This window comes from Rutidosis leptorrhynchoides, chromosome 6, assembly GCF_046630445.1.
Source record: "Rutidosis leptorrhynchoides isolate AG116_Rl617_1_P2 chromosome 6, CSIRO_AGI_Rlap_v1, whole genome shotgun sequence".
Lineage (NCBI taxonomy): Eukaryota > Viridiplantae > Streptophyta > Magnoliopsida > Asterales > Asteraceae > Rutidosis > Rutidosis leptorrhynchoides.
The window spans coordinates 86,116,157-86,144,109 of record NC_092338.1 but is presented as its reverse complement, the minus strand read 5'-3'; the positions used below and the strand labels follow the sequence as shown (position 1 = coordinate 86,144,109).

Genomic DNA, 27,953 nt, shown 5'->3' with positions numbered 1-27,953 from the left:
TACCTTGTATTAGAATGATAACCTACTGTAAGAAACAAAGATTTCTTGAGGTTGGATGATCACCTTACAAGATTGGAAGTGAGCTAGCAAACTTGAAAGTATTCTTGATTTTATGAAACTAGAACTTTTGGAATTTATGAAGAACACTTAGAACTTGAAGATAGAACTTGAGAGAGATCAATTAGATGAAGAAAATTGAAGAATGAAAGTGTTTGTAGGTGTTTTTGGTCGTTGGTGTATGGATTAGATATAAAGGATATGTAATTTTATTTTCATGTAAATAAGTCATGAATGATTACTCATATTTTTGTAATTTTATGAGATATTTCATGCTAGTTGCCAAATGATGGTTCCCACATGTGTTAGGTGACTCACATGTGCTGCTAAGAGCTGATCATTGGAGTGTATATACTAATAGTATGTACATCTAAAAGCTGTGTATTGTACGAGTACGAATACGGGTGCATACGAGTAGAATTGTTGATGAAACTGAACGAGGATGTAATTGTAAGCATTTTTGTTAAGTAGAAGTATTTTGATAAGTGTCTTGAAGTCTTTCAAAAGTGTATGAATACATATTAAAACACTACATGTATATACATTTTAACTGAGTCGTTAAGTCATCGTTAGTCGTTACATGTAAATGTTGTTTTGAAACCTTTAGGTTAACGATCTTGTTGAATGTTGTTAACCCATTGTTTATTATAACAAATGAGATGTTAAATTGTTATATTATCATGATATTATGATATATAATATATCTCAGTATGATGTATATACAGTTAAATGTCGTTACAACGATAATCGTTACATATATGTCTCGTTTCTAAATCATTAAGTTAGTAGTCTTATTTTTACATATGTATTTCATTGTTAATACACTTAATAATATATTTACTTATCATTTAACATAATTAACCAAGTGTATCAATATCTTAATATGATTCATATGTACCTAGTAAGACGTTGTTATAACGATAATCGTTATATATATCGTTTTCGAGTTTCTTAAATTAATAGTCTCATTTTTATGTATATAACTCATTGTTAAAATACCTAATGAGATACATACTTATAATAAAAACATGTTAACTATATATATAACCATATATATGTCATCGTATAGTTTTTACAAGTTTTAACGTTCGTGAATCACCGGTCAACTTGGGTGGTCAATTGTCTATATGAAACATATTTCAATTAATCAAGTCTTAACAAGTTTGATTGCTTAACATGTTGGAAACATTTAATCATGTAAATATCAATCTCAATTAATATATATAAACATGGAAAAGTTCGGGTCACTACAGCATCAAGTAATTTGATGATCTCCTTTTTGACAACTTCTTTTATGTTAAGGTTTAACCTTCGTTGCCTTTGTACCACGGGTTTAAAATCTTCTTCCATTAGAATTTTGTGAGTACAATAAGCAGGGTTAATCCCAGGAATATCAGTTGTTTTCTAGGCAATTGCCTTTTTGTGGGTTTTTAAAACAGACATTAACCTACCCTTTTCGTCATCGGAAAGTTTTGATGAAATTATGACGGGTAATTGTGACGTTCCTTGGAGATAAGCATACTCCAAATGTTTCGGGAGTTCTTTAAGTTCCAAGGTGGGTGGTTCTTCCAAGGAATATTTTATCCGGAACCTATTACCATCGGTAATTTCTTCAAAAGGTTCATCTTCCACGGGAATTTCTTCTTCTACGTATTCTTCATCAGTGAATACCTTCAACAGCTCGTCTAACTCTATATCGACATCAAAATCTTCACCTTGACCCATCGGGGTGAAATATGAGGTGTCGACATTTAACAGTTCTTGTAGTTCTTCCTCAATACAATAATCAACAATGTCTATTTGGAAACATTCGTCATCAGGAGACATAGGGTGTTTCATAGCCTTATCTATGTTCAATATAATTCTATCCTCCCCCACACCTAAGTTGAGATTTTTCTCTTTTATGCGCACAATTGCGTCTGCAGTATTCAGAAAGGGACGTCCTAGAATTAGGGGAACCTTATTATCTTCTTCCATTTCAAGAACAACGAAATCAGCAGGAAAGATTAAGTGATTTACTTTAACTGGTAGGTTTTCAGCAATGCCAAGGATAGTTGTAAGTTCTATCAGGTAATCGTATACACATCCTGGTTGGTTTTAAATCACCTAAGTTCAATTTTAAGTATAAGGAGTGAGGCATAAGGTTAATGCTCGCTCCTAAATCAGCTAATGCATCGTACATTACTGAATCTCCCATTAGACAAGGAATGATGAAACTTCCAGGATCTCCAAGTTTTGGTGGCATATTTTGCTTTTGTAAAATTGCTGAACATTCCTCATTAAGGAATGTGGTTGAAACTTCTGCATATTTTCCTTTGTTAGCTATGAGATCTTTGATAAATCTTCCATAATTTGGCATACCCGCAAGAACATCTACAAGCGGTACATTTATACAAATTTGCTTAATCATGTCAGAAAACTTGTTGTATTATGCTTGTAATTTATCGTTCTTTAAACGTTGCGAATATGGAATTTGAGGTTTGTATACCTTCAATGGTGGTTGATTTTGAGTCTTTGGTGTACTTGTGGTTGGCATCATATTTTCTTCCACCACAGGTTCTTTATTTTTTGAAACAGAAATAGGAGCATGAGGGTTTGGAAGATCGGGGTTAATGGTTAACCCACTTTTCGTAGTTATGGAATTAACTTGTGAAAAATTACTTGAATTTTGAGTTTCCTTGCCCTTCGGGTTTGGTTGCTTGTTGGATGGTAAAGTTCCCGATTGTCTTTCAGCAAGCAATTGAGATATTCTTCCCATATCTCTTTCAAGGTTTTGAATTGACGCTTGATGATTCCTTTGTACTTGCTCGTTTCCTGTTTGGACTTGATGTAATTGTCTCTTCACTTGCTCATTCGTTTCTGATTGACTTTTGACAAAATTCATCATAACTTCTTCAAAATTAGATTTCTTCTCTACTGGCTGCGTGTTATGATTTTGTTGTTGATATGTTAATTGAGGTAACGGTTGTTGTTAGAAATTTTGTTGAGGTGGAAATGGAGGTTGGTTTCTATTGAAAAAGCCAGGTGGTCCATTTCTTTGAAAAACAAAATTCTTCGGGTTTGATATCCTGGGTTTGCAGGTTGATAATTAGAATTTCCTCCTTAAAAATTGCCTTGTCTTTGATTGGCCATAAAATTAACTTGTGCTACTGAGTTCATTGGCCGATCATTGATATCACAATCTTTCGTGAAATGTGGCTGTTCACAGATTTCACAGCCTACTTGTAATGCTAAAACTGTTGAATTTAGTTTCTCTATTTCTCTTCCAAACTTTTTGAATTGATTCGACAGTGAAGCTATGGTTGTGTTGTTGTCTTCATTTTCTTCAAAGCTTGCCACCGTCCTTCTAGGTTGTTGATCTCTAGACGGTGTCCATTCAAAAGTATGAACTGACATGTCTTCTAACATGTCATACGCTTGATTTGGTGATTTGTACATAAATACTCCTCCAGCGGAGGAATCTAATATACCACGAGTATGTTCATCAATACGATGATAAAAAGTTTGTCCTATTTGCCCTTTTTGCAATCCGTGTTGCGGACAATTTCGTAACATTCTTTTTAATCTTTCCCATGCATCATAAAGAGTTTCATCCGAATTTTGTTTAAAAGTGGTGATTTCAGTTCTAAGTCTTTCAGCTTTTGCTGGTGAGAAAAATCGGGTAATGCATTTATCTCTTAATTTGTTGAAAGTTGTGATAGAATCAGGTTTTGATGCTTTCAACCATGCTTTTGCATCTCTGATTAACGAGTATGGAAAATTTATTAACTTAAATGCATATGAAGAAACATCTTTGGTTTTGTACAGTTCACATAAATCTTCAAAAGCTTCTAGATGTTCTATCGGATTATTATTAAGTCTTCCGTCGAATTGATTCTCAAGAACCATGTGCATAAACTGCCCCTTGACTTCCCAGTTTTCAGCCTCAATTTCAGGTCTTCTTATAGGTACAAGAGCGAGAGGGGGAGCAGTTTGTCTGGTATTCCACATTGGTAGGTCATTTGGATCAGATGTTACTTCAGCCATTTCTTCTTTAATGACGATGGTTTCAGGTTCAGTTTTGATTTCTGGTTGACCACTAGTGTTTCCTACTTGTTTTTTGATATTTTTCAGTGTTTTTGGTTTACTAGTACTACCTAATTTTTTTTTGTTTTTCCTATTTTAATCTTTTGATCAATCCTCTTTCAGGTTCTGGATTAAGTGCAACGAGTTTAGAATTTTCTGAACGGGTCATACAATTGGGAAATTGTACAAAGATCTAAAGGATTTATTCATAAACATTGAACTTTCTTGGAAATGAATTTCCACGAGAGGATCGAATAACATAAAAACAATGATAAAAACCTTTAAACAAACAGATTTTTCTTCTGATTTTGCCCACGTTTCGAATAGCCAAAAGATGCAGCAGAGGGGCAGGATTCGTTTGGTCCCAATATAATTGGGTACTGTTTGGCTCCAATAACCCAGTCCACGTACAAATCCAACTACTACTACGAATCAGAAAAATTATCCATTTATTTAACTGCCAACTTTCCCCGGCAGCGGTGCCAAAAAGTTGATGTGCGTGATCGTGTCTTTTTATTTTGAACGGATTTGGATTGAATTTATTACACGAATTGGTTGTGATTATATGGCGTTTTTATGATTTCGGATTGATTTCACACATATAGGCAACTAGTCCCATTCATATAGTAATATTTTATTTGGTAAATTCTGTTCGTTCCACAGGGAAATGGAGTTTTCAAGATTTTTAATTGCTAAAAGTTAAACTATTTAAAAGGGGGGTTTTGGATTAGGCTTTACTACTTAATTGAACGAAATTTAAATTTAACTAAAACGAAATAACTAAATTAACGAAAGTAAAAGTACAATTTATACTAATTTGACAAAATAGAAGAAATAAGGTTTTTCATGGCAATATAGTAAAATAGTAAAAAGTAATTAAAATTTACTATATGGTAAAAAGTAATAGGGTAAAAAGTAACTAAAATTTATCTACGTAGTAAAAAGTGAAATTGATGAGATTTAAAATAAAGTAGTGGCTACTAAAATATGTCCCCTCTGGATTATGGATTGTTTTTTATGTCCGATTACGATGTTTTTATATATAACATTATATTTTATCTTTCGTTTTTTTTATAAAGTTTTAACTAACTAAAATTAAATCTAACTTTCGTTAGATCTCGTTTTAGCGAATTAAATTATACCCCGACTATTCAAATTGAGATCTAATCCAGTTTTAACTTTCGCTAATACCAAAATTATAACGGTATTCCCTTTTTATAATTACAAGATTATATAAACTATAATATTACCCAAACCACCGGATCACACTTCTAAATTGTTGTCAATAATTTGTCCATATGTCCGTCTAGATCACTGAGGTGTTGAAGCACAATTTATGTAAATTTAATTAATTTTCGCTTATCAATTTAATAAATTATGTGATAGGGGTGAAAATATCAAATTATATAACAATGGGTCGGTGATTAAACTCAATGTTAAAAATAGTCAAAGTTACATCATAATATTATAATATGGTTCAATCCATTTGTCCAGAGGTTCTACATTTTAGTTACCACTATGGGTATTTAGTTGGACATTATAACGGTATAAAAATATAAATTATATAAAGTGGACATGAGTACAATAATAATAATAATAATAATAATAATAATAATAATAATAATAATAATAATAATAAACGATAACAATAATAATAATAAATAACGATAATAACGACGATAAAAATAAATATAAATTACGATAATAATAATAATAATAATAACAACAATAATAATAATAACAACAGTAATAATAACGATAATAACGATACTTGAAAATAAAGTTGGGACGTGGAGACTTACAGCGAGTTGGAATGGTAAAAAGCGATATTATTAGCGTAGCGTTACACGGACAGAGCTTCGACTTAAAACCCGTAAATTAAACGTTACAATACCCAAACTAAACTTAACTTAAACTTAAAATAATAACCATCCAGGCATAGCTTGGATGGCCACCAACACTTTCAATGAAGGTGAGGTCACGGGTTCGATTCCCTTCAAAGCACTTCAAACGTTTGGGGCGAACTTAAGAGACCAATAACCTGAGGATGATTTACCTGGTAGCGGTGGAGGGCTGGCTTGCCGTTTACCCGGTGTTTACCCGCTGCGGGGGGGCCAATGTGCCCGTTCGTAGTAGGGGTTCCTCGTAAAAAAAAAATAAACTTAAAATAATAATTTATAAATATATATTATATATGTCATATAGAGAGAAAGAGAGATTGAATATCTTGTAAAAGATGGTGTGTTTTATTCAATGCTCAGTGCCTTGCTTTTATAGGCAATACGAAGTCTACTGTCACAACTTGGAATATTTAGTGAATTATTACAAATCAACTTGCTGGTACACGAATTGGCTGCTTTCCATTTGCAATTGTGAGAATTATTATGTATATTATATTATTATTATATTATTATTATTATTATGAATTATTTATATATTATATTATATTCTTGTGCATAGTTGACTTGTAATTTTAGCTCCGTTGACTTGTACGTTGATAGTTGGTTCATGTCTCTGTTCCGGATTTTCGAACGCCTTTTCGTATGCTTAGATATCTTGTACTTTGCGTTCCGCGGCTTGTACTCTTGTCAATTTTTAGCCGTTATTCATCGATAAATTAAATCACTTGGAGTGTAACTTGTACGTTTGAGCATTTTGGACGTTTTGGTCTTTCAAATCTTCGTTTTCGTCTTTAAATCTTCATTTTCGAGCGATCTTCGTTTTTCGTCTTCGCACTTATTTATTTAAACGTTTACAATTAAAAATAAGGAAATTACAATTAAAAACATTACATATTGGAATGATATTGCGTCTAAATATATGATCATTTTAAGCAATATCAATGATGTAAACTTTTCGTTTGCTTTTGACAGATTTTATAAATTTTTATGAATTAATAACAGCATGACTGCATGAGTTCAACATCAGACTAACAAAACATAAAATAATTTTTCTATCAAACAAACCCCAAATCAGAAAGGGCAGACTATATTTGTCTATAAAATTCAAGAAAACAGATAACGATATATAATAATTGAAGAAAAAATGAAATTACCAAGGATTAACGTTGATCGTGTCACAAATATCAATATTTATAGTCCAATCAGGAACATTTAAAAACTTACTGGTGGCTTTATCCACTCGAATACAACTGAATTAGCAGATGAAGATGAAGGTTATGAAAAAGCTATGGCGGGAATCATCATTTTAAGGTCTTATATGTAATGTAATATTTATGTATATATATACGTGTATACGTATGTGTTTCATGGACATTTTTCTTGGGAATTTGTTACGGTATTTTATTACAGTAAAGGAAAGGAAGGTGTTTTTATTTTGAGTAGTGATATATCCAACAAGGATTTTGATAAATCCACTTATTCTGTGCATGTATAGATTGTACTGTACAAACAAGCAATGCATAAGTTGAGTGGATTTATCAAAATTCTTATTGGATATATCATCACCCTTTTATTTTATTTACACTTCTTTATTTTAGATTTTTGCTGACTACGGCCATAGTTCGAATTGAAATCGACGTGGCAACAATTTTTTTTTTGCCGGAGGTCCTTACTGAAACAATCTCTTTACCTTGGAGTAAAGAGAGGAATGACTTTCTCTTTCTAGGGGTGAAGAACTATTTCTCGACTCGTGGTTAGAGAAACGACTTATCTTCTAATCTATGGTAGAGGAAGGATTTTCTACATCTCACCTCTCGTACCTCGCATATGCGGAATTGAGTATTGTTGTTGTTGTTATATTTCGAACTCGGTGTTTTTATTGGGTTCTTAAGGTTTGAAGTGTTCCAATCACTGGCCATAGTTTTTGTTATTTATGTTAAAAAATAAAGTAGAATAATATATACTGTGGAAAATATTCATTTGTATCATTAATTTTCTTGAAAATCAAGTGATAAAACTCAGCCCTTAGATTAATATAATCAATGATTATAATTAAAAACGCTGAACAATCACATGTGATTGGATCTTTCAATCACATGTGATTGTAGAGATTTCAAACAAAATTAAAGATTTAAATTAATACTCCGTATTTCACAATTTTTTAAGAGAAAAAAATCAATTCAAGCAGATTTCCTAGTCTTTTTTATGGAGACTTTGACTTCGACCGATATGGGAGTTATATTTTCAAACAAGTTTTTGATAAATTTACGTAGATTTACTAAATTGTTCTTAATTAATGACATGTTACATAAGTTTTTTGCCATAATTTATTGAAAGTGTATTATCTTAATATATCAACAAAAGTGTGAATTTATCAAAAAATTGTGATATGACATATTTTTGCAGACAACTTTCCTTTTGATTCTTTGATAAATTCTTTCTCTAAGACCGTCTGTAACGGGGGAGAGTGACCCCGTCACTTTCCTAGTTGGCATCAAGAAACGCCATCTTTGCACCCGTATCCATTGTCACTTTGTTCTGTTTCTTTGGCGTTTGATCGAAAGTGACGCAGCAAGCAACACTCGTTTCTTGTTTTTTTATTTTTTTATTAATTTAAAAATATTATTTTTATCCCCTTTTAATACTTAACTCAATTATATTTTGACAATTCATCATAATACTCCTAACTAACACCAAAAAGAAACACCACCACTACTCCACTCAGGAAAGTAACACGTCCTACTTATCAAAAAAGTGCAAAAAGACAAGTGACACCAAAAGTAACACCACTCACCATTACGAATGGTCTAAAAGAAATCAAGTACTCTGTATTAACTAGCTATAAACTAGGTATAGCTTCAACAGTATATTTAGGCGTAACAGTAACAGTAATACATCATTATACTGTGTAGCAATAGCATATTACTTTAATTTTGAATTTCTTTTTTTAATTTGGTTTAAAACAAGAAATTAAATAGATTTAAAGCTTAACAGTAGTTTATTGTATAATCTTCTTTCATCTTTGATTACAAATCAAAAACTTTGGTTTCCCAATAGCGTCTTTGTGTTTCTTCTCAACTTTAGATTTAAAATTTGAAAAGATTTCCTTTACAGTTTCTGATCATACTCTTTGACGAGAAAAAGCTACTCAAGATGTCAATAGGAGTTTCAGGAACTGCAATTGGTATCGATCTTGGAACGACATACTCGTGTGTTGCTGCATGGTTCGGTCAACATAACCGTGTTGAAATCATCACTAATGAACAAGGCAACAAGATCACCCCATCCTGTGTAGCTTTTACTGACACGGATGAAGTCTTAGTTGGTGAAGGAGCCAGAAACCAGATCAACAGGAACCCTACAAATACCATCTTTGGTAAGTGGTAATTCGTCCTTTTAAATTAATGTTCTACTAGGGTATATATCTGCAAAACATCTAACCATGACTTAAAGAACTGTCTTGAAAGCTACGAGTTATTTTTAGTTGTTAAAATTAGTACCAAGCTAACTGTACAGAACTGCAAACATTTTGATCTTTAAACGTATTTACAGTAGCTAACTGGCAACTAATAACTCTCTTTACATTCTTTGGCATCAAGCTAACTGTTTGTACACGTTATATTTAAACATATGTATGTTGTAGTAGCTAAGTAATTTCATAATTAAAAAAAAAAAAAGGTGTCACTGAAGTATGATATTAACACGTACAAAGTTTGATACATTTTGAAGTACTTAACTTTCTAGTTAATTAATGAACCTTCTAAGATATGCATTGTTTCATACTTTCAGATGTTAAGCGTATAATTGGAAGCAGATTCAACGATACCACAGTGCAGAAGGAAATACAATCACTGCCTTATAAGGTTTTTAAAGGGCCTATGAAGAAACCTATGATTGTGGTTCAACACAACGGCAACTATGAAAACTTTTCACCTGAACAGATATCTAGCATGATATTAAAAAAGTTGAAAGAGGCTGCTGAAACATTTCTTGGAATGAAAGTCACTAATGCAGTAATTACCGTTCCCGCATATTTTAGTGACAAGCAAGGCCAGGCAACAAAGGATGCCGGTGTGCTTGCTGGACTTAATGTGTTGCGTTTGCTTAGCGAACCAACAGCAGCAGCAATTGCATATGATTTAGAAAAGAGTGCTCATATAAATGGTGTAAAAGAGAGGAATGTATTTGTCTTTGATTTGGGCGGAGGCACGTTTGATGTGTCTCTTTTAAATATTCGTAAAGATAAAAGAATTACTGTGAAAGCAGTAGGTGGTGACACTCATTTGGGCGGTGAAGATTTTGATAGGGCAATGGTGAATTGTTGTGTAGAAGAAATAATGAACAAGGAAAAGAAGGATGTGAGTGGAAATACAAGAGCAATGGGGAGGTTGAAGGTTGCATGTGAGAAAGCGAAGAGAGATTTGTCCTCAACAACTCAAACGTCAATCGAAATTGAATCTTTGTACGAAGGAAATGATTTTACAATGAAATTCTCTCGGGCAAAATTCGAAGAGCTAAACACTGGTTTCTTTGACAAGTGTATAAAGATTGTAAAGAAATGTTTGAGAGATGGGAAGATAGACAAGAAAAAGGTTGATGATGTTGTCATTGTTGGTGGGCCGACTAGGATTTCTAAGGTACAACAAATGCTTACAGAGTTCTTTGATGGAAAGCTGCTTTGCAAGAACATAAACGCAGAGGAAGCTGTGGCTTATGGTGCAGCTGTGTTGGCTGCAAACTTAGGTGGCAATGATAACCAAACTGTTAAGGATTTGATATGTCGTGATTTAACGCACTTTCAAGATCCGAGAAATTAATCGAACAATTAAGCAATAAATAAAGACACAAGATTTTACGTGGTTCGGCTTGAGGCCTAGTCCACGGGCGGAAGAAGAGATGGAGTTTACTAGCAAATATGGCAAACCCGAGGTTACAATGTATCACTCAATCTAGGCTCCGAAAATACTAACAAAGTATTTGGACTACTCACTAGATTATTACACTTCCCTCGTAACTCACTCGTATAGAATTTTATTTAACAATTCTATACTCTCTCTATTTTCTACAATACTTCTCACAAGAGTGTTATAGACTCTTTCAAGTATTATGTAACTTGAGATGGGATTTTAGATGTGAAGAATGGGATGATCAAATGAGGCAAATCTCATTTCCTTTTATAGGTAAAAATGGTTGGTGAATACTTGTGTGAATCCAAGACCTTTACATGGCCTAACTTTGAACAATCTCCATATGTTGAATAAATGAATTCAACTCTAACTTTGTAGGCTGCCGTATGTATCAAATTTAAAGTCTTCAACAAATGGTAAAATTATTATTTCTACTTTCTGCTTTATTTGACATACTTGCCTTCATTTGTTGAATTACCTATGTGAAATCGATGTGGCACTTCACAAGTTGAAATGGAATTGAGTTAGTCACACAACAAATCTCCACCTTAACGAACATTCCATTCATTTGCTATCTATTCACAATCTCAGCTTCCTGTCAGCCCTCTCGGGCTTATCACTTTCTTCGAATGCCAAGCAAGTTCAAACAATGTTTGAACTTGTTTGTAGTAACTGGTTTAGTCAACATATCTGCCGGATTATCAGCCGTACCAATCTTCTTGACAATTACAACTCCTGTAGATATGACTTCACGAATAAAGTGATAACGTACATCAATGTGTTTGGTTCTCTCATGATACATTTGGTTTTTAGTCAAATGTATGGCACTCTGACTATCACAATGCACCACAGTTTCGTCCTGTTGCAAACCCAGATCATCAACCAAACCCCTCAACCACTTTGCTTCTTTCACACCCTCAGTCAGAGCCATGTATTCCGCTTCAGTTGTCGACAAAGCAACCGTCGATTGTAATGTTGCTTTCCAACTAATAGCACATCTTTCGAGAGTAAAAACATATCCCATCTGAGACCTTCTTTGATCCAAATCACCAGCATAGTCTGAATCAACGTATTCAGTAACATTAGTATTATCACCGCTATCAAATACTAAGCCAATATCTGTTGTCCCTCTGAGGTACCGCAGAATCCATTGCACCGCTTTCCAATGAGATTTCCCTGGACAATCCATATATCTACTCACCACGCTTACCGCCTGTACAATATCCGGTCTAGTACATACCATAACATACATGATGCTACCCACAGCACTAGCATATGGAACATGTGACATATGCTCCACCTCCTCCTCAGTTTCCGGTGACAACGCCGATGAAAGTTTGAAATGTGCAGCAAGTGGAGTACTAACCGGTTTGGAGTTATCCATCCCAAAACGCTGAAGAACCTTCTCAATATATTTCTTTTGTGACAAATACAATTTTCCTTCTCGTCTATCTCTGATAATCTCCATTCCCAATATCTTCTTAGATGCACCCAAATCTTTCATCTCAAACTCACTTTTGAGTTGAGATTTTAACTGATCGATCTCAGACATGTTTTTCGAAGCAATCAACATATCATCCACATATAACAGTAAATAAACGTACGAGCCATCAGGAAGCTTCTTGTGATATACACAACTATCATAATCACTCCGCGAGTAACATTTACTAGTCATGAATACGTCAAACCGCTTATACCATTGTCGAGGTGATTGCTTCAAGCCATATAATGACTTTTTAAGCAAACAAGCATAATCTTCCTTTCCTTTGACCACAAATCCCTCTGACTGGCACATAAAGATCCGTTCCTCCAATTCACCATGTAAGAATGCCGTCTTGACATCTAGTTGCTGCAGCTCCATATCAAGTAAAGCAACCATGGCAAGTAACACGCGAATAGATGTATGCTTTACGACCGGTGAGAAAAATTCATTAAAGTCAACTCCCTCTCTCTGAGTAAAGCCTTTTGCTACAAGGCGTGCTTTGAACCTTTCATCTTCTACACCCGGAATTCCGTCCTTCTTTTTGAAGATCCATTTGCATCCAACAATCTTCTGACCTTTTGGCGGTTTCACCAGCTCCCACGTATGATTCTTATAAAGAGACTCCATCTCTTCATTCATAGCTACAGACCACTTTGCAGATTCTGGGCCACGTATAGCTTCACGATATGTAGCAGGTTCTTGAACCTCTATATCTTCTGCCATACTCAGGGCATAAGCTACCAAATCTGCATGCCCGAACCATTGTGGTGGTTTTATTGCTCGTCGTTCTCTATCTCTTGCTAGATTATAATTCTGTAGATCATGTTGCTCATCTGACTGATCTTCTGGTGTCATTTGATCAACACCAGAGTCATGTACGTCTTCTACAACGGGTTCAACAGGAGTATCTTGTACTACTCCTTGTGGAACTTCTATTTCTTGCTCCACCTGCTCTTCAACTTCACGATCTTTTCCAGCAACTACTTGTTCCTCCTCTGTATTTTTCAACATAGCAGACTCATCAAATGTCACATCCCTGCTGATAAGAAATCGGGATGATTTACCATCAGGGCACCACAATCTATAACCCTTCACCCCATCTGCATACCCTAGAAATATGCATCTTTTGGCCCTCAGCTCAAGTTTACCATCTTTCACATGAGCATAAGCAGGACAACCAAATATCTTCAAATCACTGTAACTTGCAGGGGAACCTGACCATTTCTCCAAAGGAGTTTGACAATCAATTGCCGTTGATGGAGATCGATTTACCAAATAACAAGCTGTGTTTACAGCTTCAGCCCAAAATATATTTGATAATTTTGCGTTCGAGAGCATACACCTTGCTCGCTCAAGGAGCGTTCTATTCATCCATTCTGCAACGCCATTCTGTTGTGGTGTAAACCGCACTGTGTGGTGTCTCACAATGCCTTCATTCTTGCAGAACTCATTGAATTCGCCTTTGCAAAATTCCATTCCATTGTCTGTTCTCAAGCGCTTGACGAACTTTCCAGTCTGCTTCTCTATCATCGTCTTCCATTGCTTGAAATTAACAAAGACTTCATCCTTACGTTTAAGGATATAAACCCACACTCTTCTTGAATAGTCATCAATAAAGGTTAACATGTATCTAGCACCACCTTTTGAAGGAACCGGAGATGGACCCCAAAGGTCTGAATGGATATAATCCAAAGTACCTTTCGTCCTATGAATGGCTGTGCCAAACTTTATTCAGCTTTGTTTTCCGAATACACAGTGTTCGCAGAATTCCAATCTTCCGATATTCTGCCCGCACAACAAACCTCATTTACTAAGCTCCATCATTCCTCTCTCACTCATGTGCCCAAGGCGCATGTGCCATAACTTGGTGGTATCTACATCTTTAGCCGATGAAGAAACTCCAGCCGCTCTAGTAACTGTGCTACCCTTTAACAGGTAAAGGCCATTATACCTTTCACCTTTCATCACGACAAGTGCACCTCTTGAAACTTTTAATACTCCACCTCGAGCTCGATACTCGCAACCGATGGAGTCCAGCGTACCCAAGGAAATAAGATTCTTCTTCAATTCTGGATGTAACGACCCGCACTTTTTCGATCGTTCTATACTTATAAGATTGATATTTACATAAATTAAACATTACCAACTTGATAAGCAATCCAAATTGTTGAGACTTATGTTTCCGAAAAGAGTTTTACACAACGTTTGACCGTCTAGTTTGACCGATGATATCACGAACTATACAATATATGATAATTATACGTTTGTGTATATAAATGTATATATACATATTTAACATGATTAATAAATGTTTTAATATCTCATTTTGTATTAATAACAACAAGTTATATGTGTATTTTGAAACTACTAACTTAAGTTTTCAAAACGATAACTATACGTAACGTTATTTGACATAAATACTTAAGACATATAATGTTTATACATATATTGTATAAGTAATGTATTTAATCACTTTTAAAGACTTAAATACATAAAACCATATAAGTGTATTCACAAAAGATAGCTATATTTGAATCCTCATTCCATTTTTCACAAAATTTCTATACGTATACCTAGAGTATTTATACTCGTATCATACCTAGCTTTTATACGTACTTACTAATAGTAAATACACATCAAATCACCACCAAACCTACTCTTGTTACTGCCCTTAGAGCTAGGTAATTGAACTTGGATGTAAATAAGGCTAGATACATGAAATCATAACTTGAAATTTTGTCCTTAACCCTTACATGGCCACGTTTTTTTAGCTCTATATGTATCATCACTTTGTTTCACTTTTACTTCAATTATCTTAGCAAAAACACACAATCTTTCAAGAACTCTAAACTCCATAACACTACAGCAACTTATCAAGAAGATCTAGCTTCAAAAACCATACTAAAACACCATAAGAAAACCATACAAAAACACTTCAAGAAAACCCTCCAAGAACACCAACTTACTTCCAATCTTTCATCCACTTCTATCACCCTTTTGATTCTAGCTTCTTACTTCTCTTTTACAGCAAACTTATCCAAGGAACTTGAGGTAGAATCTATGTTCATAACCTTATTCGATTCATATATATATAGCTATCATATTTTGTGGTATACAAGTTTAACAACAAGAACATAGTTTGAATGTTTTCAAACTTGTTTGCAAACTAAATTAGATCCTTCTAACTTAACTTTTAAAATACTTCAAGACATGTAACATAACTTATTTATATGTTAATTTAACAAGGTAAAACTTGGTTTTTCAAAGTATAAGTATTTTTGGAAAAATGGTCATTAAATGATTTTGTTGTAACAAAATGTTTAACTTCATATGTTTCACTAAACTTTCACTTATGCCGTATGATTTTGAATACAAACCAAGGTATTTACAGTTCATAGTCTTAAAGAAGAACTCGATCCAAGAAGATGGCAATTTGAATCAACGAAAACGGACTTGTAACGAAGAAACTATGACCGAAACAAAATTGGCTATCCTAGACATTTTCAACTTCGGGATTCATTGGAAAAATTTACATAAAATCACATACTTCTAAGATAACATGATATTTTATATATATGTACTCATAATTCAATTTCATATGGTTCAGGATCACCCGTAAACAACACGAGAAGATTAATCATAAGATCCCATGATTGTACGCAACACGTCATTTGACAACACCGGTACTTTATGTACGCAACACGTCATTTGACAACACCGGTACCATGGGTCAAGATTAATCTCGACCAATACATATACGATGGGGTTTTATTTATTTCGTTGGGGGTTTTATTTATTTCATTGCGGGTATATTAAACATCTAAAAATGAACCATTAAAATTGAATTACTAACATCGAAATGCTAACTACGGACTAAGGAAATATTCAAAATATTAAAAGTATAACAAGTATATATATATATATAACGTTTGTTTTAAAATGAAAACATATTGATATATTATATATGGATAGGTTCGTGATATCAACCGGAAGACCGAGTCAAAATATATATATCATCAAGACAAGAGTGAGTATATAGTCCCACTTTTAAACTCTAAATATTTCGGGATGAGAATACATGTATTTTATGTTTTACGATATGGACACGAGTAACTGAAAAATATATTCTACGTTGAGTTGTACCACTGGCATACTTCCCTGTAGCTTGGTAACTAATATTTACAGCGGTATTGTAAACGCGAATCCTGTTGATAGATCTATCGGGCCTGACAACCCCAACCGGACTGGACGACCAGTATTCAACGGTTGCACAGTACTTCGTTTTGTGACTACACTTGGTACGGTGTAGTAAGATTTCATATTAAAGGGAATATGCGACGTGAAAATGTTAAGTATGGTTATCAAGTGCTCAACCACTTAGAATACTTTTATTAAACTGTTTATATACGAAATCTTGTGGTCTATATATATATTGCTGCCGGCGTTAAACCTATATCTCACCAACTTTATGTTGACCTTTTTAAAACATGTCTATTCTCAGGTGATTTCTAAAGCTTCCGCTGCATCATGTTGGATCTAACCAGGATCTTGCGTACGCATGTTTGTGTCAAAAATAAAACTGCATATCCGAGATGTTGTATTGTAAAATATGCTAGAAACCGTGTTGTTGTCATCATTTGTAAAGTTTGTAAGTCGAAGATTATCGCTAAACGTTAATCTTCTTTTTATTGTCTTAAGCTTGTAACAAAAATAATGGTTATGGTTTGTAATGTATAATATATGCAGTTTTCTTTCAAAAATGTCTCATATAGAGGTCAATACCTCGCAATGAAATCATACGTTATCTAACGCGTTCTTATAGTTAAGGACGGGTTATGACATGTGGTATCAGAGCGTTGGTCTTAGCGAACCAGGTTTGCATTAGTGTGTCTAACCGAGAAGTCGTTAGGATACATTAGTAAAGTCTGGACTTTGACCGGGTCTGATTTTAAAAACCATTGCTTATCACTGTTGGTTAAAAATTTATATGTAAATATTATGTAAGTACTAATGGGTTAGTTGTTATGTGATAGATGTCGGGCTCGAAACTTATTATCACATTCAGCGACTCCGAATCAGAACCTTCAGATTGTGTTTCAATCATTAACATATCCGATGACGAAAGTGGTATTTTTGGGGAAGACTCACAATTTCCGGATGAACCAACTATAGAGAACCCGGAAAGTGAACCCGAGGAGGAAAGTGAACCCGAGGAGGAAAGTGAACCCGAGGAGGAAAGTGAACCCGAGGAAGAAATACAGGAAATTACAAAAGACGAGTTCGAACTAGGAAAGAAACGAAAAGCTAGTGAATTAGAAAATCCAAATCCCGAGTTTAATGAGAATGAAGTGGCACCAATTCCACTAAACACTACCACCCCTATCCCCGCTATTCCTATTAGTGCAATCCCCGCATCTAGTTCTTCGGCACCTCAGCCAAAACGTAGGGAGACAGCTAGGATTCGCGTTGGGGGATTCCCTGGACATAAATGTTTTGGGAAATAGACCAAATGATGCGCTGCCGTATTAAACCATGGAATCACATAATGTTTTGTATAATATTATTAGTGTGGTTTGTTTAAAGTTTGATGTAAGCATATGTAAAATAGCGAAGTATGAAATGCAATAATTTTCCATGGTTAAGTATTATTTAGATGGTAGTAATTGATTCTGTACTAAGCTATTAAGTATGAACATTAACGGGTAGGTACTACCCAAGATATAATTATAAAACGCTAATAAGAAGAAAAGGCTTTTATAATAATACCTGGTTCATATTATTAACAAGCTATAAATGTACTATAAATACACACTACATCTATAATATTCCATGTGAATAATTATTTTCTTTCATTAGGAAATGGCGCGATTGAATCGAATGACGGAACAAGAACTCGAGGAACTCATCAACCAGCGAGTGAACGACAGAATGTTATGGGTTGAGGCTGCAAGAGCTGCTGCAGTTAACCCAAATCCTCGTGTAGGATGCTCCTACAAGACGTTTCAAGCTTGCAAGCCCTCATCATTCAGTGGAACGGAAGGACCGATCGGTTTAACCCGATGGATAGAAAAGATGGAGACGGTGTTTAAAATCAGTGGTTGTGATGAAAAAGACATGACCAAGTTTGCATCGTGCACTTTACAAGATAGTGCACTCACATGGTGGAAGAATTATGTGAAGGCGGTAGGAGGAGATGTAGCTTATGATACTCCATGGGAAGAATTCAAAGCAATGATAATCACCGAGTATTGTCCAAGGAATGAGGTTATTAAGTTAGAAGATGAGTTACGAAGTTTGAAGGTGGTTGGTACTGAAATCACCAACTACAATCAGCGATTCATGGAATTGGTTTTACTATGTCCTGAATTGGTTCCAACCGAAGCACGGAAGATTGAAATGTACAAAGGTGGTTTGCCCAGAAAGGTCAAGGCAAATGTTACGGCGTCGAAACCTAAGACAATTCATGAAGCTATAACCATGGCAAACGAGTTAATGGATCAGGTCATTCTGGATAAGAAAGCATTCACTACTGAGGTGAAGGTATCGAGTAACAAAAGGAAGTGGAACGGAAATTATGATCGAGATTACCAACAGCAATCTTTTAAGAAACCAGAAACCCCGAAAGGTGCGGGTAGCGGTTCAGGCTTTGGTTACAAAGGACAAAGTCCTTTATGCAACCGTTGTCACAAACATCATTTTGGTTACTGTAGTGTGTTGTGCACTAAATGCAATAGACAGGGACATCTTGCTGAAGATTGTAAGGCTCTCGTTACAAATGCAAATGGTAACAAGACTCCTGCCACCAACGCAAATAGAACTGCTTTGGCTAACATTACTTGTTTTGGGTGTGGAAAACAAGGTCACTATAAGAGCCAGTGCCCGAATCAGAATGGCGGACCTGCACGTGGAAGAGCGTTTGTTATTAATGCTAGAGAGGCACGAGAAGACCCGGAGCTTGTTACGGGTACGTTTACCATTAATAACTTATCAGCATCTATTTTATTTTATACTGGCGCCGATAGAAGTTACGTGTGTATAAATTTTTACACTAAATTGAATTGTTCATCATTACCTCTAGATGCTAAGTACTTGATTGAGTTAGCTAATGGTAAACTAATTAAAGCCGATAAAATTTGTCGTGATTGTGAAATAAATCTAGCCGGAGAAACGTTTAAAATCGACTTAATACCCGTAGAATTAGGAGGTTTTGATGTAATAGTCGGCATGGACTGGATGTCCAAAATAGGAGCGGAAGTTGTTTGTGCCAAGAAGGCAATTCGTATTCCTGGTAAGGATAAAATACCGGTGATGATTTATGGAGAGAAGGGTAATTCAAAGCTAAAACTCATTAGCTGTTTGAAAGCCAAGAAATGTTTAGAAAAGGGATGTTACGCTATTTTAGCACATGTTAATAAAGTCGAAAAGAAAGAAAAGTGTATCAATGACGTGCCTGTGGCAAGAGATTTTCCTGAAGTTTTTCCGGAAGAATTGCCGGGATTACCTCCATTTAGATCGGTAGAATTTCAAATAGATTTAGTACCAGGAGCTGCACCAGTGGCTCGTGCTCCATATAGACTTGCACCGTCCGAGTTAAAAGAACTTCAAAGTCAGTTAAAAGAATTACTGGACCGTGGATTCATACGACCGAGTACTTCACCGTGGGGAGCTCCAATTTTGTTTGTTAAGAAGAAAGATGGATCTTTCAGGATGTGTATAGACTATCGTGAATTAAATAAGTTAACTATCAAGAATCGGTATCCACTACCGAGAATTGATGACTTATTTGATCAATTGCAAGGATCATGTGTTTATTCAAAAATCGACTTAAGATCGGGCTATCATCAACTACGCGTCAAAGAAGAGGACATTCCGAAAACTGCTTTTCGGACACGTTATGGTCATTACGAATTTTTGGTTATGCCGTTTGGATTGACGAATGCGCCAGCTGTATTCATGGACCTCATGAATCGAGTTTGTAGTCCGTATTTAGATAAGTTTGTTATCGTTTTCATTGATGATATTCTCATCTATTCCAAGAGTGAGCAAGAGCATGAAGAGCATTTAAGGTTGATACTGGAGTTGTTGAGAAAAGAACAACTTTATGCTAAATTTTCTAAGTGTGCTTTCTGGTTGAAAGAAGTGCAATTTCTTGGTCACGTTGTTAATAGCGAAGGAATTCAGGTTGATCCAGCAAAAACTGAAGCTATTGAAAAATGGGAGACTCCTAAGACACCAACGCAGATACGTCAATTTTTGGGTTTAGCCGGTTATTATAGAAGGTTTATTCAAGATTTTTCCCGAATAGCTAAGCCGTTGACAGCGTTAACGCAAAAAGGGAAGAAATATGAATGGACCTCGGAGCAGGAGAACGCATTTCAAATACTGAAGAAGAAGTTAACTACGGCGCCTATTTTATCGTTACCAGAAGGAAACGATGATTTTGAAATATATTGTGACGCTTCGCGACAAGGTTTTGGTTGTGTTCTTATGCAACGAAAGAAAGTAATTGCATTTGCATCCCGACAATTGAAGATTCACGAGCGGAATTATACGACGCACGATCTAGAACTGGGAGCAGTCGTGTTTGCATTGAAGATGTGGAGACATTACTTGTATGGGGTTAAATTCACTGTATTTACTGATCATAAAAGCCTTCAACATATTTTTGATCAGAAACAATTGAACATGAGGCAACGTAGATGGGTCGAGTTAATAAACGACTATGATTGTGAAATTCGTTATCATCCCGGGAAGGCGAACGTGGTGGCTGATGCTTTAAGCAGAAAGGAACGAGAACCAATTCGAGTTCGAGCAATGAATATAAAAATTCGCATGAACCTCAACTCACAAATCAAAGAAGTTCAACGAGAAGCACTTAATGAAGAAAACATAAAGAATGAAATAATGAAGAAGTATGAGAAGCAACTCGTTGTACGGGAAGATGGAATTCGGTATTTTGCAAATCGTATTTGGGTACCGAAGTTGGGTGGATTAAGGAAGTTGATATTGAACGAGGCACATAAGACAAGATACTCGATACATCCTGGAGTTGGAAAGATGTATCAAGATCTTAAGACACGATATTGGTGGCCTAATTTAAAGACCGACGTTGCAACATATGTTGGGGAGTGTTTAACTTGTTCTAAGGTCAAAGCAGAACACCAGAAGCCGTCAGGGTTACTTCAACAACCAGAAATCCCAGAATGGAAGTGGGATGGTATTACCATGGATTTCATCACGAAGTTACCAAAGACTGCCTGGGGATACGACACCATTTGGGTGATTGTTGATCGTCTCACCAAGTCTGCACATTTCTTACCTATAAAGGAAACGGATAGAATGGAGAAACTATTACGATTGTATATAACGGAAGTTGTTTCAAGGCATGGAATACCTATTTCCATTATATCCGATCGTGATAGTAGATTTACCTCAAAATTCTGGCAATCACTACAGGAGGCACTAGGAACTCGGTTGGATATGAGTACCGCATATCATCCGCAGACCGACGGGCAGAGTGAAAGAACAATTCAGACTCTTGAAGACATGCTCAGGGCATGTGTGATCGATTTTGGAAATGGATGGGATAAATATCTACCGTTAGCAGAATTCTCGTATAATAATAGTTATCATGCGAGCATTGGAGCTGCGCCATTCGAAGCATTGTATGGAAGGAAGTGTAGATCTCCTATCTGTTGGAATGAAGTAGGAGATCGACAATTAACTGGTCCCGAGATCATACATGAAACGACTGAGAAGATAGTGCAAATCAAGGAGAGATTAAAAACAGCCCGCAGTCGCCAAAAGAGCTACGCCGATGTTCGAAGGAAACCATTAGAGTTTCAGGTCGGGGACATGGTTATGCTAAAGGTGTCACCTTGGAAAGGTGTAATACGTTTCGGCAAAAGGGGTAAACTGAACCCAAGGTACGTAGGCCCGTTCAAGATCATCGAACGCATTGGACCGGTAGCTTATCGACTCGAGTTACCGCAACAACTCGCCGGAGTACATAATACCTTTCACATCTCGAACCTTAAGAAGTGTCTTGCAAAGGAAGACCTCACCATTCCTCTTGAAGAAATCCATGTGGACGAGAAACTACAATTCGTCGAAGAACCAATCGAAATCATGGACCGTGAAGTTAAACAGCTCAAACAGAGCAATATACCGATTGTTAAGGTTCGTTGGAATGCTAGAAGAGGTCCCGAGTTTACGTGGGAACGAGAGGATCAAATGAAACAAAAGTATCCACACTTGTTTCTCGATAACGCAAAATAGGTACAATTTTAAAATTTCGGGACGAAATTTATTTAACGGGGAGGTAATGTAACGAACCGCACTTTTTCGATCGTTCTATACTTATAAGATTGATATTTACATAAATTAAACATTACCAACTTGATAAGCAATCCAAATTGTTGAGACTTATGTTTCCGAAAAGAGTTTTACACAACGTTTGACCGTCTAGTTTGACCGATGATATCACGAACTATACAATATATGATAATTATACGTTTGTGTATATAAATGTATATATACATATTTAACATGATTAATAAATGTTTTAATATCTCATTTTGTATTAATAACAACAAGTTATATGTGTATTTTGAAACTACTAACTTAAGTTTTCAAAACGATAACTATACGTAACGTTATTTGACATAAATACTTAAGACATATAATGTTTATACATATATTGTATAAGTAATGTATTTAATCACTTTTAAAGACTTAAATACATAAAACCATATAAGTGTATTCACAAAAGATAGCTATATTTGAATCCTCATTCCATTTTTCACAAAATTTCTATACGTATACCTAGAGTATTTATACTCGTATCATACCTAGCTTTTATACGTACTTACTAATAGTAAATACACATCAAATCACCACCAAACCTACTCTTGTTACTGCCCTTAGAGCTAGGTAATTGAACTTGGATGCAAATAAGGCTAGATACATGAAATCATAACTTGAAATTTTGTCCTTAACCCTTACATGGCCACGTTTTTTTAGCTCTATATGTATCATCACTTTGTTTCACTTTTACTTCAATTATCTTAGCAAAAACACACACTCTTTCAAGAACTCTAAACTCCATAACACTACAGAAACTTATCAAGAAGATCTAGCTTCAAAAACCATACTAAAACACCATAAGAAAACCATACAAAAACACTTCAAGAAAACCCTCCAAGAACACCAACTTACTTCCAATCTTTCATCCACTTCTATCACCCTTTTGATTCTAGCTTCTTACTTCTCTTTTACAGCAAACTTATCCAAGGAACTTGAGGTAGAATCTATGTTCATAACCTTATTCGATTCATATATATATAGCTATCATATTTTGTGGTATACAAGTTTAACAACAAGAACATAGTTTGAATGTTTTCAAACTTGTTTGCAAACTAAATTAGATCCTTCTAACTTAACTTTTAAAATACTTCAAGACATGTAACATAACTTATTTATATGTTAATTTAACAAGGTAAAACTTGGTTTTTCAAAGTATAAGTATTTTTGGAAAAATGGTCATTAAATGATTTTGTTGTAACAAAATGTTTAACTTCATATGTTTCACTAAACTTTCACTTATGCCGTATGATTTTGAATACAAACCAAGGTATTTACAGTTCATAGTCTTAAAGAAGAACTCGATCCAAGAAGATGGCAATTTGAATCAACGAAAACGGACTTGTAACGAAGAAACTATGACCGAAACAAAATTGGCTATCCTAGACATTTTCAACTTCGGGATTCATTGGAAAAATTTACATAAAATCACATACTTCTAAGATAACATGATATTTTATATATATGTACTCATAATTCAATTTCATATGGTTCAGGATCACCCGTAAACAACACGAGAAGATTAATCATAAGATCCCATGATTGTACGCAACACGTCATTTGACAACACCGGTACTTTATGTACGCAACACGTCATTTGACAACACCGGTACCATGGGTCAAGATTAATCTCGACCAATACATATACGATGGGGTTTTATTTATTTCGTTGGGGGTTTTATTTATTTCATTGCGGGTATATTAAACATCTAAAAATGAACCATTAAAATTGAATTACTAACATCGAAATGCTAACTACGGACTAAGGAAATATTCAAAATATTAAAAGTATAACAAGTATATATATATATAACGTTTGTTTTAAAATGAAAACATATTGATATATTATATATGGATAGGTTCGTGATATCAACCGGAAGACCGAGTCAAAATATATATATCATCAAGACAAGAGTGAGTATATAGTCCCACTTTTAAACTCTAAATATTTCGGGATGAGAATACATGTATTTTATGTTTTACGATATGGACACGAGTAACTGAAAAATATATTCTACGTTGAGTTGTACCACTGGCATACTTCCCTGTAGCTTGGTAACTAATATTTACAGCGGTATTGTAAACGCGAATCCTGTTGATAGATCTATCGGGCCTGACAACCCCAACCGGACTGGACGACCAGTATTCAACGGTTGCACAGTACTTCGTTTTGTGACTACACTTGGTACGGTGTAGTAAGATTTCATATTAAAGGGAATATGCGACGTGAAAATGTTAAGTATGGTTATCAAGTGCTCAACCACTTAGAATACTTTTATTAAACTGTTTATAGACGAAATCTTGTGGTCTATATATATATTGCTGCCGGCGTTAAACCTATATCTCACCAACTTTATGTTGACCTTTTTAAAACATGTCTATTCTCAGGTGATTTCTAAAGCTTCCGCTGCATCATGTTGGATCTAACCAGGATCTTGCGTACGCATGTTTGTGTCAAAAATAAAACTGCATATCCGAGATGTTGTATTGTAAAATATGCTAGAAACCGTGTTGTTGTCATCATTTGTAAAGTTTGTAAGTCGAAGATTATCGCTAAACGTTAATCTTCTTTTTATTGTCTTAAGCTTGTAACAAAAATAATGGTTATGGTTTGTAATGTATAATATATGCAGTTTTCTTTCAAAAATGTCTCATATAGAGGTCAATACCTCGCAATGAAATCATACGTTATCTAACGCGTTCTTATAGTTAAGGACGGGTTATGACACTGGAACATGCCTGACATCTGTCAACGTCCTCACCGTGCCATCATACATCTTGATTTGGATCGTTCCTATGCCAACAACCTTACAAGCTACATCATTTCCCATAAGGACTTTACCACCATCTATTTGTTGATAGGTAGTAAACCAGTCCCTAATAGGACACATATGATAAGAACAACCCGAGTCAAGAATCCACTCATTACTTGAGCGGCCATCGGTAACACTAAGAACATTTGCACCATCAGAATCATTTTCTGCAACCGCGGTAACTTTATCGACTCCCGCTGCATTCCAAGTCTCTCTTTTTCCTTTTAAGTCTGGACAGTCTCTACGCATGTGACCTTCCTTGTGACAATTGTACCACTTGATCTTTCTAGATCTTGGTTTCGATCTAGAACGACCTTTGTGGTTACTACTTGATGCTCTATCATTACTTCTTTCTCTCACCACCAAACCATTTGCACTTTCTTCCACATAATCCGCTGAGGATTTCTTCCTTAACTCAACAGAGTTCAAGGTAGATTTGACATCCTCCATGAAAATAGTATCTTTACTATATAGTAGAGTTGTAACCAAATGCTCGTATGATTTTGGCAAGGAACATAAGAAAATTAATGATTGATCTTCATCGTCAATTTTCACACCAATATTATTCAAGTCCAAAATTATTTTATTGAACTCATCGATGTGATCATTTAATGAACCTTCTTTCATCCGAAGAGTGTACAACCGTTGTTTCATATACAACCGATTCGTGAGACTCTTAGTCATATATAGAGATTCTAGCTGTTTCCAATGTCCAGCCGGTGTGGTTTCTGCCGCAACTTCTCTAAGCACACAATTGGCAAGATTTAGAATAATCATGCCGTGTGCCTTTTCCAGAAGTTCATCCTTCTCTTCATCTGTCAACTTTTCGGGTAGATGTTCTCTCCCTTTCAAAGCTAACAAATAACCTTGTTGTCTCAGTAGAGCCCGCATCTTCATTCGCCAAAGACCAAAATCGTTCTGGCCATTAAATTTCTCTACATCGGACCTGATTATCGTCATCTTGAATATTTAATCACAGCTACGCTCTGATACCAGTTTGTCGTGATTTAGCGCACTTTCAAGACCCGAGAAATTAATCGAACAATTAAGCAATAAATAAAGACACAAGATTTTACGTGGTTCGGCTTGAGGCCTAGTCCACGGGCGGAAGCAGAGATGGAGTTTACTAGCAAATATGGCAAACCCGAGGTTACAATGTATCACTCAATCTAGGCTCCGAAAATACTAACAAAGTATTTGGACCACTCACTAGATTATTACACTTCCTTCGTAACTCACTCGTATAGAATTTTATTTAACAATTCTATACTCTCTCTATTTTCTACAATACTTCTCACAAGTGTTATAGACTCTTTCAAGTATTATGTAACTTGAGATGGGATTTTAGATGTGAAGAATGGGATGATCAAATGAGGCAAATCTCATTTCCTTTTATAGGTAAAAATGGTTGGTGAATACTTGTGTGAATCCAAGACCTTTACATGGCCTAACTTTGAACAATCTCCATATGTTGAATAAATGAATTCAACTCTAACTTTGTAGGCTGCCGTATGTATCAAATTTAAAGTCTTCAACAAATGGTAAAATTATTATTTCTACTTTCTGCTTTATTTGACATACTTGCCTTCATTTTTTGAATTACCCATGTGAAATCTATGAGGCACTTCACAAGTTGTAATGGAATTGAGTTAGTCACACAACATGATACTATCAGATGTTACACCACTCTCCCTTGGAGTTCGAATTTATGATAATGATATGAGTGTTGTGATCCCGAGGAACACACCCATACCCACCATCAAGGAGCGTATTTATAATACAAAATTTGACAATCAGTTATGTGTGAAATTTCCTGTATATCAGGGTGAGAGTAGTAACACCGAAAATAACATATTTCTTGACAAGTTTGTTGTTTATGGTGTTCCGGCAGCCCCTGCTCGTAAAGAAAAGTTGAAGGTTTGCTTTAACATAGATGCAAATGGTATTCTCAAAGTCTCAGGTGAGGTGATATCCAATGGTAATAAAGCAAGTGTAACAATTGCTGCTGAAAAAATTAAAAAGAAGCTGAAGAAGGTTAAGATGTGAAGTCTATTGTAACCGAGCTGGGTTTTGAAGATTGGTGTTCCAATCCTAAATGTCCTTAAGTTTATTGTACTTTTGTATAAGTTGATAGGTGTTTTTGGGTGTCCAAGGCTTACTTAACTCCCTGTATGTAATAGATAACTGAGTGGTGTACTTGCTTCAGGTGCGCTCTGTTGTAGGTTGCTTAACTGCCAATCACTAGTGCGCTGCAACCAATTTTTGGTGTATGGGCTTCGGCCTTTTTGCTATAAATACAAATATATTTGCCTTCTAAAAAGGTAATTGTAACCTGAAAAAACTAAATTGAATATCTTGTGTATTG

The 27,953-nt window shown here is 35.2% G+C and overlaps 1 protein-coding gene and 1 non-coding gene across 2 annotated transcripts; both read left to right on the top strand.

Moving 5' to 3' along the window:
• The first annotated feature begins 3,583 nt into the window (after nt 1-3,583).
• On the top strand, nt 3,584-3,690 carry LOC139856508 (small nucleolar RNA R71). Its single transcript, XR_011761985.1, has one exon. It is a non-coding gene; the product is annotated as a small nucleolar RNA R71 (small nucleolar RNA).
• A 5,486-nt stretch (nt 3,691-9,176) lies between these two features.
• On the top strand, nt 9,177-27,634 carry LOC139853835 (heat shock cognate 70 kDa protein-like). Its single transcript, XM_071843181.1, has 3 exons — nt 9,177-9,399; nt 9,813-10,786; nt 27,242-27,634. Exons 1-3 carry the CDS (start codon nt 9,177-9,179, stop codon nt 27,632-27,634), a joined length of 1,590 nt encoding a protein of 529 aa, XP_071699282.1.
• Nucleotides 27,635-27,953: the final 319 nt, after the last annotated feature.

What these genes read in the sequence shown, in the direction of transcription:
- LOC139853835 (XM_071843181.1), top strand. Translation starts at nt 9,177, where the DNA reads ATGTCAATAGGAGTTTCAGGAACTGCAATTGGTATCGATCTTGGAACG. An exon ending in CCCTACAAATACCATCTTTG is followed by an intron (nt 9,400 to 9,812) that starts GTAAGTGGTAAT and finishes TCATACTTTCAG; the next exon opens with ATGTTAAGCGTATAATTGGA. An exon ending in GTGGCAATGATAACCAAACT is followed by an intron (nt 10,787 to 27,241) that starts GTTAAGGATTTG and finishes GAATTGAGTTAG; the next exon opens with TCACACAACATGATACTATC.